The sequence below is a fragment of the Paramisgurnus dabryanus genome, chromosome 18 (genome assembly GCF_030506205.2).
Source record: "Paramisgurnus dabryanus chromosome 18, PD_genome_1.1, whole genome shotgun sequence".
Taxonomy (NCBI): Eukaryota; Metazoa; Chordata; class Actinopteri; order Cypriniformes; family Cobitidae; genus Paramisgurnus; species Paramisgurnus dabryanus.
Window position 1 is genome coordinate 13,395,550 of NC_133354.1, and position 18,981 is coordinate 13,414,530.

Here is an 18,981-nt window from a genome sequence, read left to right on the forward strand (position 1 = left end):
ATTCCTCCTAGGAGTTTTCCCACAGGGTTTTTCTTCTAGGGGTTTTTTCATCCTCGGGAGAGTCAGCCAACATTGGCTTAACTTACCACTTTACTGTATACGTTACAATATTAGTACGCTCGCTTGTACGGTTTATTCTTAGCCGCTGTATTCTTCTTTTTATATTATCTATAGATTATTCTTTGTTTTCCCCTACATCTATTCATGTAAAGCTGCTTTGAAACAATTAACAACTGTGAAAAGTGCTATAATTAAATTGAATTCAATTGATAAAACAAAAGACTGAATTGTTTATGTTTACACTAGTCAGCTGTATGCCAGATTTACCTTTGTTATGTTTTTTAAAGGTGCAGTGTGTAAATTTTTGAAGCATCTAGTGGTGAGGTTGCAAATTGCAACTAACGGCTCAATACCCTGCTCACCCCTCGCTTTTGAAACACATAGAGAAGCTACAGTAGCCGTCACCGGTAAAACATGTCATCGTCAGAGACAACTTAGTAAAAAAAGTTTGTCTGTTAAAGGTTTCTGTAGAAACATGGCGGCACAAAATGGCGACCTCCACGTAAGGGGACCCTCTGTGTATGTAGATAAAAACGTCTCATTCTAATGTAATAAAAACATAACGGTTCATTATAAAAAGGTCTTTATACACCCCTGATAATATAGTTTTGTATATTATTTTGCATTTCTGTCAAGAGATCCTTCTAAAAATTACACACTGCACCTTTAAGCATATGTAACATTTTCATCTCCATAATCTCAGTTTCAGATTTGAATATTGGATAATTCCCCATTTTGACACATGCAGCTGACACAGACGTCCTGTAGTGTGCGGTAAGATAAGTGAGGCTTATTATATCTAATTGGCCCAGAGGTCATGCTGACACAGTGTGACAGCTGATTCGGCATCTGAGTGAGATTTCCTACATAGCACAATTGGGTTATGGAGGTCAAATTTATCCTCTTGCTTAACAGTAAATGTCAGTATGCATGCATGTACGACATCACATTTTACAAATCTTCAACATATTCATTGGTCACATTAGTGTAACATATGCAAAGTCACAAATCTATAGTGTTAAAGTGACTGGTGAATCTTTAATATTAGTATGAAACTGAACTCTGTTTAAGCATTTTTAATACAATCTTGCTTTTGCCCCGGTGATGTTGGGGTTAGGTGTGGTGTTGTTTTTTAAAAACCGTTCATTTTCACTTTGTACAAATGTATACGTTGATTTAGCCAACTTGTAAAGTACATACGAATTTCTGTGAGATCAGACTGGCTTTTTTATGATCCTTATCCACAGTAATCTATACAGTGTAAGTCTGGATATTTATACTTATCCCTTATTACCAATAATGTATTTAGTAAGGACAAGTGCAAACATGATATTATCACCCATATTGGAAGTTTACAAAACATCACATACTTCGGCTTCCTCAAAACAGCTACCTTACATATATTCAGAAATAGTGGCACCATAATAATAATGCTGTAATATAACTGAAAAATAAATTTGATTCGATTCAGGAGATGCTTTATCATCTGTCAATCTGAAGTTACCTCTGCAGAAATTCTCTACCTGCTGGTGTTTTTGATTTGAACAAGTTCATGCTCATTTCTTATCTCTACCAACCATAATCATTGTCACGCAACTGAGCCCAGTCGTGAGAAATCTGGAAATTGTTTTTATATACTGCCTTTGCGTTTATGTGATTGTGATGTTATGTTCTTTTTATGTGATTTTATGTGTGATAATTTGATTTTGTATTGCTTTTATGTGATGCATGCCACTGTTTACCCTCATCAGAGGAAGAGTGTTGCACAGATGGATAAACAAAAACCATTATGAAACACATTGTGAAAATAATCAGCAAAGCCAAAGGATGTTGGAAGATACCCAGGCGCTGAGCTGAATTTAAACATACAGGTGTGAAATGATGTTACCCTTGTGTTTTTTTAAATGACCATAATTTACACCGTGCGAGCCAATGTAATGATCTTTTCAAGTGAGCAAATGCATTTAAAGTGACCTTTAATGTTTTCACTTTGACCTATTTTTGTATTCGATTTAAAAAAAATGTAATAAGGCCTTTATAACCTAACAGCAAAATTACATGTGCAAAGTTCGCACACCAAATGTACACTTTACTCTCATTTCTTGATGAAAAGACTTCATATTCAAAGAGTATTCAATAGAAATATGAGATTAAACGCATAAAGGAGGGAAAAGATATGGTCTGAAGGATCTTTCCTCATTGCCACTATCTTTGAGCCATCCGTAATGACTAAAATTAAATGTGTATAGAGGAGATCTTAAAGAATATTAAACAGCCATGTGTAATGTTCTGAACAGTGAACAGTTTTAAGATTTTAACAACAGAAAAAGCTCAGTGCCTGACAAAAGGGAATTATATTATTTTATTATTCTACTGCTATTATATGTGCATAAGTAAAACTCACTCATTTAAACATTTGGAAAACATCTCTTAGTTCACAACTGTAATGCATGAATGCATTTAAATTCATCCATAACATTATTTATAAACTATGTAGTCTCGCCTGACTGATGAAGGATGCTGAGGAAAAGAAAACAGTATCATTATAATGTGTCACTGAAGTTGTGATGTGAAAATCTAATTACGAGTAGGTCAATCAAACAGCTCTTTATAACTAGACTTCTAAGCTAATAATAACAGAGTAAGGTTAAACGTCAACTATTCTAATATTACTTGAGGAATTCAAACACATTATCTCACAGTGGTTGTTTGATGGATGACAATAAATGACTGGGAAGCAGGGGCTCCACGTATGAAAGAATGTTACTAGTAATAAAAATTATTTTTGGGGTCCCCATTAGTGCGTGGGCCTGTAAAATTGTCCTACCTACCTCCCCCCTCCTTAGTGGTTTTATAATGCAGTTTTAAAAAAAATGTATATACATTTTCCAAGCTCAAGGTCGCTGTACAAGGAAAACATATTCAAGAGCATTATAGTAACAACAGACAATAGAGTAAAGTGGAGACAGTACAGAAATCACATACAGTGAACATGTATAAATTGACACTTTGTATATTACCTGAACACTTGAGAGCTTTCATTCATTCCTCCATAGTATAACATTAGAGTAGCATTTTGTCCTAAACCTCTTATGTAAGCATATCTAAGAGGCTCTTGAAAAGGTCCTTCATAAAAGAAAACTATCTCCCCAGATACTTTAATACATAAGAAATGCAGTGGTCATGCCATGTATTTTTTGATGAAAATAAATATAAATGAGAATAGCTGATAGCATTAAATTTCTACAGACTCTGTGTTGCTAAAAGTCTGCTGCTAATGGGCAGCGTTTGGCCATACAGCATATTTTTCAGCTCGGGTCTCTAATAAATGCATGGAGGATCTGAAAAGATTAAAGGTTTACTATACCTCAATGGTCTTATTCCCAAATAAAATGTCTTAAACAGATCAATAAAAGGGTCTTATTATGTTGACATGTTTACAGAGTACAAAGTACCCCTCTTCCAACTCCTCCCACACTGTAAAAAAATATTATTACACTTACATTTTTAAGTTTAATCAACTAGGATTTTTATAGTTATTTTAACAAGACAAGTGATGAGTTGCTGTAACTTATTAAGTTACAGATGAATTTTTTATAAGTTACAGCAACATAGTCAGTACAGTAAAATTTAAGTGCAAAAAGATTTTTTTAAAGTGCATGTTCTTTTGAGTCTCTTCTTTATCATTTCAATACACATGCATCCTGCATTTCATGACAAACCAATGAATGTGTAAATGTCACAAACATTCATTACTGCTAAATTAAAACTTTAAAGGGGACGTATCATGAAATCTGACTTTTGCATGTTTAAGTGCTATAATTGGTTCCCCAGTGCTTCTGTCAACCAAGAAAATGTGTAAAAGATCAACCCAATCACTTAGTTTTGCTAAACCATTCCTTGCAAGCATGTGAAAAAATAGGTAATTGAAATGTGGCTCCCCTTGTGATGTCAGAAGAGGATCTTATTATAATAATTACGCCCCTTAATCTGCACTATCCAACTACAGCACTGCCATTTAGTGGAAAGATCAACTCATTTGCATTTTAAAGGACACACAAAAACGGCACATTGTTGCTCACACCTACAAAGTGTCAATTTTAAATATCCAATAAATAAATAAAAATATCTTACGAGCATTTATTCTTTGCTTGTACTGCTATTAGGTATTTTAACTTTACACTTAAAGATTGGTAATGCTTTACAATAATGTTAATATGAAAAAATACAACCCTAAAAAGGGCATCCAAAATGGTTACTCTAAATATTAGATTTGTTTTAATTTTGCAAGCAGTTTGGATTAATGTACACATTAAAAGAGAGAAAGAGAAAGCAATTATAACATATTTTCTTACTAATGAGTAATTTTAACACATACAAGTATGAAACTGTATGAAGCTGTTGAAATGTATAAAAATGTCCAGTGGAAGTTAAACATGTTCCCACTCACATGTAATGGACACATGCAGTGAATAAAACTAAGACTGGTAAGAAAGAACAGATTCTTGGTCCATTTAAAGTTAATCTAATGCCAATCCAAATTATTTTATAGATAAATATATAAATATGAGAATTGCTTAACTTGATGACATTCCTTCTGCCATTGACATTTCAGTATGTATTGGCTATGATAGCATTTGATTCTAATTAGACTACAGAAAAAACATATTGACTTAAATGTCAGGGTTCATAAACCAGAGATGGCAATATATTGTGAGAATCCTTAAGGATTACGTCAAAAATGTCAGTTTCTTATATAGTCAAGGAGAATATTCTTTCAATATTTAACTTTGTTCTTTTGGGTTTTAAGTATTATTATTATTGTTTCTATCACAATTTCCGCCTTTTGAGTAGAAGGGGGAAAATCTGTGACAAGAGAAGACAGTATTTCAAACACATTTGTATATTATTATAAAGAACATTATCACTATGAGAACCCAGGAAACAAAGTGAAAAAAATCTAAGATATAAAGCTTTGCAAAGGTGTTTTTTCTTTATGCTAATTGAATCAGTTCATTCAGGACATTAGAGATGTCAAACATCATATATGCATTTGTCAGCCAAAGTCCTTGACTTTGCAGACTCAAATAAAACTGACATCAGTAAGACTGGAGTCTTTTCTTCTGCCCTCAAAGAGATCATTATGTGTTTTCATCAGTTCATTAAGGAGAGAAAAGTCATGTCAGCCCCCTTTCATCTATAGAGCAATCAAATTTATTTCATGAATCGACAAAAAAAAAAGACAAACCAGGGTTTCTCAGTGTGAATAGTTGATTTTAATTGCCCTGACACTGTTTGAAGTCTGACAATGAATATGAAATGATTCTGTAAAACAACAGTTGTGCTGCTTTTGCTGTCATTTCAGAATGTGTTGATTTGATACTTTATGATTAAATGGCGTGTTAATTGTGACAACTTTTTTTCAAAATAATTTTTATTTAAACCCAGAAGAACTTTGAACACATTAAGATCAAAGCTGAAACCCTGAATCTAAACAATATATGCCAGTTATCCGGAAAGGGTTTAGATTATTCCAGGACTAAGCCTAATTATTTATAGGCTATTAGGACATTCAAGTAGTTTTTTCAAACATACCTAACAGAAAACAATACTGGTGTTATTGAGAATAAACAATGACACTGATATATGTAAAGATATTTCAGTGCAAGGCAGCAGAAACATGCATTTTAGTCTGGGACTATAAGCCCTGTCCGAGAAACCGCCCCATATGCCAAAAATGGTAGCCTACGGCAGGGTTTTTTAAACTGTGGGTCAGGACATACTTGTGGGTCGCAGAGTGGGATAATGTGGGTCGTTCTGCAAATGACATTATGGTGGTGGGTCCCACATAAGATTTTACCTATTTAAGTGGGTCAAAATATCAAACGTTTGTGAACCCCTGGCCTACAGTACCATTTAGACCTAGCCACTGAAAGGTAAAAATTCTAAAGAACCAATAGTGGGGTTCTAGCGGTCTATTAAAAATATAACAACAGCAACAACTACTAGGCTGTTGCTACTACTTTCACCACCACAACCACCACCACCACCACCACTACTACTACTACTACTGTTTGCATTTGTATTTGCATGTTTCCATTCACTTTACTGACTGTACCCTTTCTTATACAATTAACTTGTCAAGCTCTCTTCTCTTTAAATGTAGTTTGTTTTTGCTTTTATTCTTAGAAAATGAATGTTCTATAAAAATTAAATCATAAAATCGCATATTACAAATGAAAGAGATAGAGAAAGATATTTTAGTCACCAAAACTTCAAACCCCATAATCCATTGCGCCAACGTCATCTGCCCGCGCCGAGTACTTCGGTCAAGTGCAAAGTTTGAAAGGTATGAATCCGTGCATTTTAGTCACTACCGTTAGTTTTTATCAGGAGATACATCCGTAAATAACTACTGTTATAACTATTGTTAATAATTGTAGTTGTGACTATTTTGTCTTAATGTTTGTTTTGCAGTTTTTTAGTGAGTAAACTGCGACCCAAATAAGTTAGCAGCTGTCATGCGGATTGTGCACGGCGATTTATTTATTGATGTTTACAGCTTTTATTTTTATTTATTTTTTATTTAATTGTCTCTTTCCCCTCCTCAGACGAAATCCTTTTCAAACATAGATACTCAGTCCACTGTCACCATTATTTGTAAAATTGTTGATTAGAAAAGTACTAACGTACGCGAAGTCTGTTTGTACTGTACTACAATATGGACTGTTTGTTTTTTTAGTGATCAGACCGCATAATGGCTCTGTCAGGAGTGCGCGTGATTGAGCTGGCAGGACTGGCACCAGCGCCCTTTTGCGGGATGATACTGGCGGACTTTGGCGCACGAGTAATCCGTGTTGATCGGACAAAGATGTCAATGACTGTAGACACACAAGCAAGAGGTAAACAGTCTGTGGCATTGAACCTGAAGAGTCCCAAAGGTGTCGCTGTTTTAAAACAACTTTGTGTCCAGTCAGATGTGGTTCTGGAGCCCTATCGTAAAGGTCAGTGTATTACATTTTTTGTCTTGCCCATTAATGCTTAGGAATAATACTTTATGTTTAGCTGTTTGATAACATTTTCTGCCTTCTTGCATAGTAAGTATTATTTATAACTTTCCTCTGATGATTTTTGTTTGTTTTGTGAATATAAACCTGCTTTTCTTAACGACTTCTGGCTTTTTAACATATGAATATGAATAGTTCACTCAAAAATGAAAGTAGCCCATATTTTACTTACCCTCAAGCCACCCTAGGGGTATATGACTTCTGTCAAAGATACACTAATATTCTGTATCTTTTTAACTTTATAATGGCATAGTATAGGTCCCCATGTTTAAAGTTTCAGAAAGTGCATCCATCCATCAAAAACTAATCCTTACAGTTATTAAATGTCTTTTGAGGCAAAGCAATGGTTTTAAGATTATGACAACAATTTTATGTGAATTGTTCACCACAAAACTAGTAATATGACTTTTTCAGCTCTTTTTATGTTGATTCCAAAACGAGGCTATGAGGGATGGACATCCAGAGTGTGCATTTAAAATGTATTGTTTAGTATCGGGATGCTGGTTATTCAGCCATCAAATCACAGAAAATACATAATGTAACAAATTTCCACAGGATAAAAATGTCAGAAATCATGAATTGTTAAAATTAGAAGGGACATATGACCTAATTTGAGATGAGAGGAGCGCAATGTGTACATAAAATCTGTTTTGTTAGTAGCCTGCTGGCTAATCACTAATTTCTAATGTTGTAATGTTGCTTAAATTTAATTAAAACACTACTATATTCCTATAAGTCAGTACATATCTCCAATTCGTACAGATTACAAAAAGCACAAGGCATAAATACAATAAAAACCTTTCTCCAATAAGTTTAAGTTAAGCAGAATCAACAGAAGCAAGATTCATTTCTAACTAAATAACATATTATATTCCTATGAGGTTTTAGCTACATGATTCTGAAAATGTGAATCATGATTTTTCTCTATGGGAAAGGAGATCATGATTTTCTCAAACGATTCTCTTTTTTTTAACAAAGTAACAAATGTGCTACACAGGACTTTCAGTTATAATAAAGTGTCTTAAAAGTCTCTCTTCCTTATTTTAGACCCCTTAAAAGTTTAGTAACTTAAATTGTATTAGCGGTTAAACATAAACTGGCCAACCTTAAAACTTTAAAAGGGACATTTAAAAAAAAATGTAAATGTGAAAAATAAATCTTTTGTGTCCCCAGAGTACATACGTGAAGTTTTAGCTCAAAATACCATATAGATAATTTATTATAGCATGTTAAAATGAGCGTGAGGTGAGCCAAAATGTGCAAGTAACCCGAAAGGTATCTTAGATCCTCCAACCAGAGACAGTTATACGTTCCTCTTGCCAGACTGAAGTCAAGAGGAGACCGAGCCTTTGCTGTGGCTGCACCAAGTCTGTGTTTGTCCTGCTATTTATGTCGTATATGGTTTGTTTGTTATATTGTGCAGCACCTTGGTCAACAATTGTTGTTTTTATTGGTGATATATAAATAAAGCTGCGTTGAAGTCCCTCGTAGCCTAGTTTTGAAATCAACATGAATAATGCGTATATGTGCCAAGGAAGTAAAGGGTTATTTAATTTCATGTGGACTTTTAAGGGAGGAGCCACCACTGAATTTGTCCCACCCTATAACTTATTTTTTCAGTTGAAATTGTCAATGCATTTACCAAGCTGTGCATTTCAACGTAATTCAGGGTTTCCCGCAGAAAATGTGATAGTTAAGGTGGTAAGGTTGTGCCGGTGGGCGGGCCGGGGGCGTGGCAATCGAAGGGGCGTATGTGTCATGATGAAAATATTTTTATTTAAAACACCCAGGCTAGTTATCCTCCAGACAGTGACGGACCATGTCTCTCTCTCATTTCGGCCATGTGGCCCGTGCCCGCTCGCGGTGTGAAGCGCGTCCACGCTATTCTCCGAGATGCACTTGACAGCCTTTTGTGCAGCGAATTTTTTTTTTTGGACAACCTAGTTAAGGTGGTAGGGTATCCCAGCTTAGGTGGGCCGCCCGAACTGAAAAGTGCTGCGGGAAACCCTTTAGTGGTGTCGTTTATGAAATTATGCCAGGTCTCGCGTCCCTGATGAACTAGTTGTTTTCTCCTGACACAGTGGTTATGAATAAATAAATAAATTATAATGATAAAAAATTTAATCACGTCAAAACAAAAATCAAGTTCTTATAAAATTATAAAAGTTCTGTAAAGCATTTTAGCAATTAGTTTATTTGTTTTTGGTTATGACGAACCATTAAACTCTGTATTGTATTTTGACTATGTCTTATTTAATTTTTGTGTTAACGTAATCATTGTTGATTAATGTCTAAGCTTGTTTATTTAAAAACATTTGTTCTTGATTCACTGTTCTTGAAGTGATTGGCATTTCTTTCCTGATTTTAAATGCAACAAGAATAATTTTCTTTAAACTTCTACTCTTCTTGTTTTTGGTTTTATTTAAGTTTTTGTGCATCTTTACAAAGTTATCCTCTCTGGCATTATTAAGGTGTTATGGAGAAGATGGGTTTAGGTCCTGAAAACCTAATAAAAGAAAACCCACGTCTGATCTACGCTCGACTCACCGGCTACGGTCAGAGCGGATCTTATGCCAAGGCTGCCGGGCATGATATTAATTATCTGGCCATGTCAGGTAAGCCACACTATGAGTTTTAACCAGGTGTTGGTGGCTAATGATCCCATCCAAAATGGCTTTAAGCAAATGCACATAGCTATTTGAAAGTAGAGTAAATCTCATGTGAAGGTTGAAACTTCATTGCTGAAATACTTCTATTAATTGTACAAACAGATTGGTTTTCTTTGGATTAATAAATCCAATTATTTGAATATGAATATTTGATGAGAAAAGGACCCAAATGAGTATGACGTGACATTTTTGTAATGGGTTTAACCATTAAATACACATTACAAAAAAAGTCTTTCAAAGTCAGTCTACTGTTTATTTTCATATCATTTGTCACAGGTCCATTGTAAATGAGTTAAGTGGTTTGAGGAAGGATTTATAGCTGTTTACAATATGTGTCCTCAAAACCCATTTGCAAATTTTTTTTTTGTTTCGTTATGTTACACTTCATTCTGCTGTTTTTGAATGCAAGAACACGTCTTGTATGAACAGTGAAGTACCACACTTGAATGAAGTGCTTCAACACTCTGTACTAAGTACTCAAATCTATGTTTTTGGCCGATGTAGGTCATCTTGGCAGCTTGATTTCAGATTTTTTTTATTTATTTTGCAGTGAATAACAATATCATTTATTAAACCATGGGTTTTACAATCATTTTACTGACACAATTGAGAAACTCAGAATAAGAATTATACTGTGAACCACATTCAGATTGTGCCCGATTGGTACAAGCTACTGTACACCATGTTGTCTTTTCATTTGAGTGTTGTTGATGATTTGAAGGTCAAGTTTTTGCTGAATTGATGCTATGATTGTGGTTATGTTTGGGTCACATATGTAGCAAAATAAAATACCATGTTATTGCATAATTTGTTCTGGTTCATGGGTCATTGGCTTTGCACTGCGACCCTATGTACTGTATGTCTGCAGTACAATAAGCATTTTTACTTAATTGGGTGATTCTCACGAAATCCAGATTTAGAAGGTGTCCAGCATCAGAATTTTTTTCCACATAGAAGATTAAGGTCTGCATTGACTATAACCATTATTTTTATTTATTTTATTTCCTATAGAATTATTTAAATTTTTTAGATTATCATTATCAAAAATTATCATTACTGCAACTTGATATTACATTATATGTGTCGGTAATGAGAACTAAAAAGTTGTCTAGGTACTATGACAAACAAAATTTCAACTTTTATTTGGAGTTAAAATAAGAACTGCTTACCTGGTAGCCATCTTGAGTGTCACAATCAATTATGTCTCTTCCAACTATTTTTTTTTAATGGTAGTTCCTTGAGGGCTTAAACAATGATAGAAAATTGTTGTGGAGGATGAAAAAATTGGTCTTGGACACATTTATATTCCTTATTATTGTCTCTGCATTTACCAATGATCACCAAATACCACATGTTTCTTTACTGTAAATGTTTATAGTATAATATGCACTGACGCTTTTTTAAAATTATAAATATTTCCATGTCAAAGAACTCAAATCCAGTCATGGACACGTTGCAGTAATGAAAATTTTCCCCTTAAATGTGGAAAAAACTACAAAATTGTTTTATATGATGTAATTTGAAATCATGTGCAAAATAGTACATGAAGAGATGTTTGTAACTGTATGCTTCTTATTTTGATACTCTTACTTTGCATTTACTTTTTTTATCAAAATGTTTCATGAAACCTCATAAGTCTTATTTCATGAGAATCACCCAATTATCCATAACAACAATACCTTCATGGGTCCATCTTGGCCTACAAAACATGTTTGTGTTGAATCTGAATATTGGTAGATGCACTGGTAATCTGTAATGTAAATAAATAATGAATAAATAAATAATATCTGTTACATAAGTTACTCAACCATTTGAAAATTGTATCATGTCTTGATCTTCAGTTCTTCTTCTTGAGTCTAATGATTTATTCTCTCCTCTACATAGGACTGTTATCTATGCTTGGTCGTAGCTCGAAGAAACCTCACGCGCCACTAAATTTGATGGCAGACTTTGCTGGAGGAGGTCTCATGTGTGCGTTTGGGATTGTGTTGGCTCTACTGGAGAGAAGCAGGTCTGGACAGGGTCAGATCATTGATGCTAGCATGGTGAGACACTCCACCCTACCTTAAACACGTTGTTTCCTTTTCTTTAAAATAGCAGTAGAACTATTTCCTGGCCTTTTAATGTAATTGTTTTGTGTGAAGGTTAGCTCGAGCTGAGCTTCTTCTTTGAAATAAAAAGTTCATCCTATATCATTAAAGCTAAACCATTATCATCAATGCCAAACCATTATCCATACTATTTTTGGAAGAAAAAGCACAGTTTCTGCAATCTGAAGTGTTGATGTACCTGTAAAATTGGCTTATAGAGGGAATAAAGTACTTTTCCATTACCACAGTTACCTTTCTCTATTATTAGGTCTTTTCCAGGTAAAGATGACCTGGAAACTAGAAAATAAAGCCCTTTTCACACAGACATTCTGTAAAATACACGGAAAAGGCATCCTGGATTTTTTTGTTCATTCACACTGACTTGATTACCCGGCATCTGATGGTCCCAGAAAGACACGTGACCTGTTGAAAGTCCTGCCCTCTTTTCTACGCAGCGTCTGAAGTTTGCATATTATTTATTATTTCTCTCTCCAGAAACTACTCGCGTGCATTTTTGTTTATGATAAATGTTTGCAACATTTCTCGTGGTGAATGTTTATATGCATGTTATCCCTCGTTTTAAGGAGCTAAACCATAACTTTTGTTGTGATGACGCGCGCATCCTCACTACGACACGCCCATTACGGCATTGTTTCGGCTTCTTGTTCACACAGAGGGTTAGGGTTATCCGTGTATCTGACTAGGTCCTCTTTCCGGCAACGATCCCATAAGATTAACCGGATGAGTTTGTTTTCACACAGACTGGCAATTTTACGTGTATTTTCTGGGACCAAAGGTCTGTGTGAATGGGGTTTAACTGAGGCCATGGTCTTGTCTCTCTTGGATCTATTATTTAAGCAATGTATCAAATGAATGTTGAATGCCAAAAACCAAGTGACAAACTAATTACATTTTGTATCTGCTTATTCAGAGGCATTGCAATGTAGTGGATTAAAAATAAAACTATTAATGATTTAGCTGCCAAACTCATACCTAATTTGTGGTATACTTTAAAATATGAAAATAAAGGCTATTAGGCAGTAAGTTGCTCATCCATGGAGAATTTGAATATTATGGGCTTGTATTATTAGTATCTGACATTTTCTCATCTATTGAAGCAAGCATTTGCTCTGGGTGCTAAGAGTTTTTTGCATTTCTGGAAAGATTATTGGGGAGTCTTGTATAAGTCCAGCTTTATATCTGCCGGTAACCAGCTAGCAAGAAAATCATATTATATACTGTAGCCTATAAAAAAATGAAGTGGATTAAATTATATAAGAAATAATAAAAGCACACAGTATTGTAATATATTGAAAAAGGACACAATTGGACAAATTGCATTTCAGATTTCTTCTAAATGCATTTGTTCACCACAAAAATAGTGATTTTTCTCTCTAGTAGTTACTGTACAATTAAATAATTTTGTGTATATATATATATATATATACATATATATATATATATACATATATATACATATATATATATATATATATATATATATATATATATATATATATATATATATATATATATATATATATATATATATATATATATATATATATATATATATATATATATATATATATATATATAAATATAAATAATGTGTGCGTGCGTGTATGTATGCATGTGTGTTGTGTATAATAATGATGTATATAAATATACATGCATGTATAATTTTAAGAAAAGAAAATATATGTATAAATTAAGTATTCATATTTATATATAAATATAAAAAATATACATGCATGTGTGAATATTTATATATACATAAATATTATACCCAATGCACACACACATATATAATGTAAACAAAAACGTTTATTTTGCAAACAGTTATTTGCAATTAGTTGTTTTGCAGCCCAAATACTGATAAAATGTGTACCTTGTGTCCTTTAGATGAAAGTGTCTGATAAATGCATACCGGTAGATGTTTTTTTTCTTCTTGGCATATTTTGGTTCATCAAAGTGCTCCGTTTTATTTGCATATTTTTCACTGCTGAAATAAAATGGCAATTAGCAATCTCTATTTTTGCTCATTAATTAAAGATCTTTCACTTAACCTTGAGTTCTTTTTTGTGATAGAAGTGCCAGACAATAAACCTCCGCTTTGAGGCCGAGTCATTCATTCAACACAGTCTGAGTCCTTTAGGAAATAAATAGTATCTTATACAATCTGTATATGTCATTAGCTTACACATTAGATATTCACACCTGGTTGAGAGACGTGTTAATGAAGTGATGTTCTTGATAGCCCTGCATGATTTAAGCTATGTCAGTGTGGGCAAAAGTTGTAATAATGATGATCAGATGTTCGCTTGTTTGTTTCTGTAAGAAGTGCATTACTACTCTATTACAAGCCTGTAGTTTAATACTCACAGGGTTCCCACTGGTCCTTGAATATCTGAAAGTTTGTGAATCTGGGGGAAAAAATTCAAAGACCTGGGAAGTTTTTTAAAATACACATACATATATACAGGTCATTGAAAGTGCTTGAATCTATTTTATGCAAGAAGTTTCCTGAAAAAAAAAATCCATATTATTCCCTGTGTAGGTTCCCTGTGTAATATCATAAAAATTCTAGATTTTTTAAGCACACGTTCTAAACTGTTCTCTTTAAATGCTTATATCTTCTGTATGTGAATGTTGATTCATACCAAAATGCTTTTTTGCATAATTGTGTTTGACACATGAAAAGGTCTTGGGTTACGTATGTAACTGTTGTTTCCTGAGAAGGGAACGAGATGCTGCCATAATTCTTGCGTCCCTGTAACGCTGTCTTTGGCATTATTTCAGATAGCGATATACTTCCTGGCTCCTGTGTCACTCTGTCTTTGTCGTTAAGCCTCACCATTGGTTGAATTTGATTACACATTCAGACGCACTTGGCCCATCGCAGTGACTCAGAGCGAGTTCCCACAAAGGGAACTGTAACAATGTATCTTTAAAGGTCACACGATTTTGAAATGTGTCCCCACATTTAGTCCAGGATTGGACCTGGAAAGTCCTTGAAAGGTCCTTGAATTTAAAGTTAACTAAAGTGTGGGAACCCTGTACTCAAATACTTTCAGCAACTTTATTTTTATAACAAACACTGTTATTAACCCTCAGACCATACAAATCAAATTCATTGTTTCTTAGACACGGGTTTTTTATCATTACATCAGCATTGCACGTCTGTGTTACACAACAATATTTTTTTGAGCTGCTTACACTGCTTGTTATATGAATAATGATCACAGATAGCATTTGCCCCTGCTTTTCTGCATTCAGCACTTTCTTGGAGAACCGTCTCTAGGGCTCAACCAATGCCTGTCAAACAGTACGGATAGTTTGACAGAAAACCTGTTGGTGATTCAAGCAACTGAGAAAAGACACATTTCAAAATAAAGGACTTTTTAAAAGGATAAATGTGATGTGTGATATACTATATGCAAAGTAATTCTTTAAAATTAATGACATAGATGTTATTTATGAATGTCCTCTTGGTTGTTCTGCAGGTGGAAGGTGCAGCTTATGTCGGCTCCTTCATGTGGAAGTCCCGTAGCCTCGGCCTGTGGAACCATCCGCGTGGAGAGAACTTGCTGGATGGTGGAGCTCCGTTCTACGATACGTATCGTACTTCTGATGAAAAATATGTGGCAGTGGGAGCAATAGAGCCGCAGTTCTACCAACAGCTTCTTCAAGGTCAGTGTATTACAATCGACTCTCACAATATGCTGTCACACACGATGGACTAGATTTGTTAATTGAAAATTCCTGTTTGTGTGATGTCGTCGTAAATGTGTCTTAGTTTGAAGGTTGGATCTTTCTAAGGAAGGACCTGTTGCTTGCTTCAATAGATGCTATAGATGTTAAAGCTAATATGAAACCAGTGCTGAGGTGGTAGAGTGCTCATAAGTGTGTTTGTGATACAGTGTAGGGCTGCACAACAACTAATCGCAACAATCGTTTGCAAAATAAAAGTTTTTGTTTACATCATATATGTGTGTGTATTGTGTATAGTAATTATGTATATATAAATTCAGACACATGCATGTTTATATTTTAAGAATTTTTATTTATTTATATTAAGTATTCATATTTCTGTATAGACGGTTTCAGCATAAACAAGCGGCTGTCGTGGTCCGCACGTAACCTCTGGTAAACTCTGCTAAAAATAAATAACAACAAAGTTCTTTAAACATAGTTTATTTATATAACAAGCAAAAAACAACACATACATTACCTAGGAAACCAAAACATTTGTTATTTTCGACGAGGCATTTGTTCAAGAGATCAGTTTAGCTTTAGAGATCAGTTTAGCTTTACTTCCGGTTTCGTTTTTTTAATGGTCTGACTAGTAGTCAGACCATTAAAAAAACGAAACCGGAAGTAAAGTTCGGATCCAGACGTGTATCGCATCACCGCACCACTGTCCGATGAAACCATCTATAATATAAATTACATATAAATATAAAAATTTATATACACATTAAATATTTACATGCATGTGTGTGTATTTATATTAATACATAATTATTATACACAATACACACACATATAAAAAAAAACGTTATTCTGCAAATGATAAGTTGCGATTAGTTGTCATGCAGCCCTAATACAATGGATGTCGATTTTCTGTATTTTGTCTTATTTTTTGTTTGCCTTATTTCTTAAAGCCTAATACAATTGAAATAAAGCTACATAAAGGACATCTAAATACAACTGTCATGTTTAACCACAAGATTTTCAGGGTCATGTTGCTCTTGCTGCTGTGTTGTTCATTTTAAGCAGACATCCATAGATTAGAAAGAAACCACAGGACACTTATTAGTATGTGCACAGGAATATTTTTTCTATGCTCCCTGATCATCCCAGGACAAGACAGCATATTTAATCTCGCTTATAAACCATAATGAGTCGATTGCTGCCTTGTTATCTGTAAAGAGCATCCCTTAAAAGATTGCATACTGGTCACTGATAGCCTCCAGATTAGAAGTCAGCCATAATATCTTTGTCCTCTAAGCTCCTTCATTGATTTTTTTTTCTCCTTTTTATCTCTTATTTGCTAACAAATTCTCTTTGGCCTTAGGTCTGGATTTGGATCCGGCTGACTTGCCTGCACAAATGAGCGTATCTGATTGGCCGAAACTCCGGCAGACGTTCACCCGTGTCTTTGCCACCAAGACGCAGGCGGAGTGGGGGCGAATTTTTGACGGGACGGATGCCTGTGTCACCCCAGTGCTTTCACCAGACGAGGTGGTATCGCACCCTCACAACAAGGCGAGGGGATCATTCTTGAAGGACGCTCAGGGGGAAATTAGTCCCAGACCCGCTCCTGTTCTATCCCGGTCGCCTGCCGGGCCCTCGCTTACTCGTGATCCCTTCATCGGAGAGCACACTCGCCCTGTACTCCAGCAGTATGGGTTTGAGAAGGATCAGATTGAACAGTTGCAGTCTGATGGTATCATTGAGTGTAATGAAGCTAAAGCACGACTGTAAGTTGAACCTGGCAGGTTATGTATTAAGATTTGCAACCAGTATCTGACACAGAAGGGCATTTAAGAGAAAAATGACGACTTGTGAACCACTGGTGCCTAATTTGAGATGAACTGAATCTGATAAAGTCTATCACTGATTGAAAGTCAAGTGGAATTTAACTAAAGCTTGTTAAAAATATTGTGTAATAGTTTAAATATCACTCTTCACATGTCAGCAGACCCATCACCAGAGTTTTATGTATAACTGAAAAGCTTTTATCAGGAAATTCCTTATTAATTCCTACCAAAATGTAAGAGCATTTGATTTAATTTGATCAAAGAGCATATAGCTTTATTTAGGTTGTGAATGAAAAATCCTAATTAATAAGCGCTGTTAGCAAGAAATGTTGACTGTGAGTCACAGACTAATTGGTGTGGGTGAAATGGTGGGAGGGGAAATTAATGGGTGCATTATTTGCTTTTCAATCATCCTTTTCAAAACGTTGGGCAGCACTGGTGATGTAAGATATTGGTGCGAGAAGAACCAATTTATTGGTCGGAGTTAGACATTTCTTTATTTGTTATTATTGAATATATTATTGATTATACAACCTAATTTAAACCACAGAAAGCTGTCAAATGGTTTGAATGTATTTTTTGGAACATTGCCCATACACTGTCAGAACAAAATGGTCAAGATGTCACTGGTGCAGAGTGCCTTTAAAGGAACACTTTTTGGGACTTTAGCTTGTTCACCGTATCCCCCAGACTTCGATAAGTCCATACATACCATTTTCATATCCGTGCATCCCGTAACTCTGTCTGACGCACCCACCGATAGCCTAGCTTAGCACAAAGACTGGAAGTAAATGGCATTTTCCTATTTATATGTTTTGATTTGTAGAGTCATAGTGTGCAAATAACAAGGTCATATGAGACACAGCCATCTTTTAACTGTATACAAACTGGGAACTATATTCTCAGAAGGTGAAGCAATGTTGGTGTTATTTTGTCACTTATTGGGAGCAGTATGCTAGCTGGAGCCATTTACTTCCAGTCTCTGTGCTAAGGTAGGCTAGGGGGTGCTTCAGACAGAGCTACGGGACTTACGAAGATGAAAATGGTATGTATGGACATATCTAACTCTGGGGGATATGTTGAATAAGCTAAAGTCCCAAAACGTCGGCATGTTCTTTTAAAAAGGTCCTAATATGTACCATTTAGGGACAGATATGTATACATTTAGTACCAGTATGGTGCTTACATGCACTCTTTGGTACCAATATGTTCTTCTGAGGTACTAATATAAACTATTAAGGTGCAAAGGTGTAAGTTTTGAAAGGTTATCGCCCCAGTGAAAATTATATTGATTTTTTCCTGACAGTGTATATAGACAGTCTTTATGATACAGCTTTGACTGCTTCTAGTGCATACTTTATTGTAAGTATCTGAAATCTTGAAGATAAATATTGTATTTTCTTATATTTGAAGATTGTTTTTAAAATGACTGAATTAGTGATATATGTAATTAAAACTTTGAGAATCTATTTACCTCTCATTATGTCTTATAACATTCTGCGACCATTTTCCTCTTTCTGTGGATACAAATCCTATTAGCGAAACAGAG

General features: G+C 34.7%; 1 protein-coding gene across 2 annotated transcripts; it reads left to right on the forward strand.

Annotated features, from left to right (window-relative positions):
* Nucleotides 1-6,357: 6,357 nt before the first annotated feature.
* On the forward strand, nucleotides 6,358-18,901 carry amacr (alpha-methylacyl-CoA racemase). 2 transcript variants are annotated; one of them, XM_065286755.1, is made up of 6 exons: nucleotides 6,358-6,409; nucleotides 6,803-7,064; nucleotides 9,599-9,742; nucleotides 11,681-11,841; nucleotides 15,393-15,579; nucleotides 16,967-18,901. In XM_065286755.1, exons 2-6 carry the CDS (start codon nucleotides 6,818-6,820, stop codon nucleotides 17,374-17,376), a joined length of 1,149 nt encoding a protein of 382 aa, XP_065142827.1. In that variant the 5' UTR covers nucleotides 6,358-6,409; nucleotides 6,803-6,817; the 3' UTR covers nucleotides 17,377-18,901. The 2 variants fall into 2 exon arrangements, with proteins under 2 accessions (XP_065142827.1, XP_065142828.1); XM_065286756.2 differs by having other exon boundaries at nucleotides 6,367-6,409; nucleotides 6,810-7,064.
* The last annotated feature ends 80 nt before the right edge of the window (nucleotides 18,902-18,981 follow it).

Excerpts from the sequence above, each read along its gene's own strand:
- amacr (XM_065286755.1), top strand. The coding sequence starts at position 6,818 with ATGGCTCTGTCAGGAGTGCGCGTGATTGAGCTGGCAGGACTGGCACCA. Across the intron at positions 7,065-9,598 it reads TCTGGAGCCCTATCGTAAAG|GTGTTATGGAGAAGATGGGT; the intron begins GTCAGTGTATTA and ends GGCATTATTAAG. Across the intron at positions 9,743-11,680 it reads TAATTATCTGGCCATGTCAG|GACTGTTATCTATGCTTGGT; the intron begins GTAAGCCACACT and ends TCCTCTACATAG.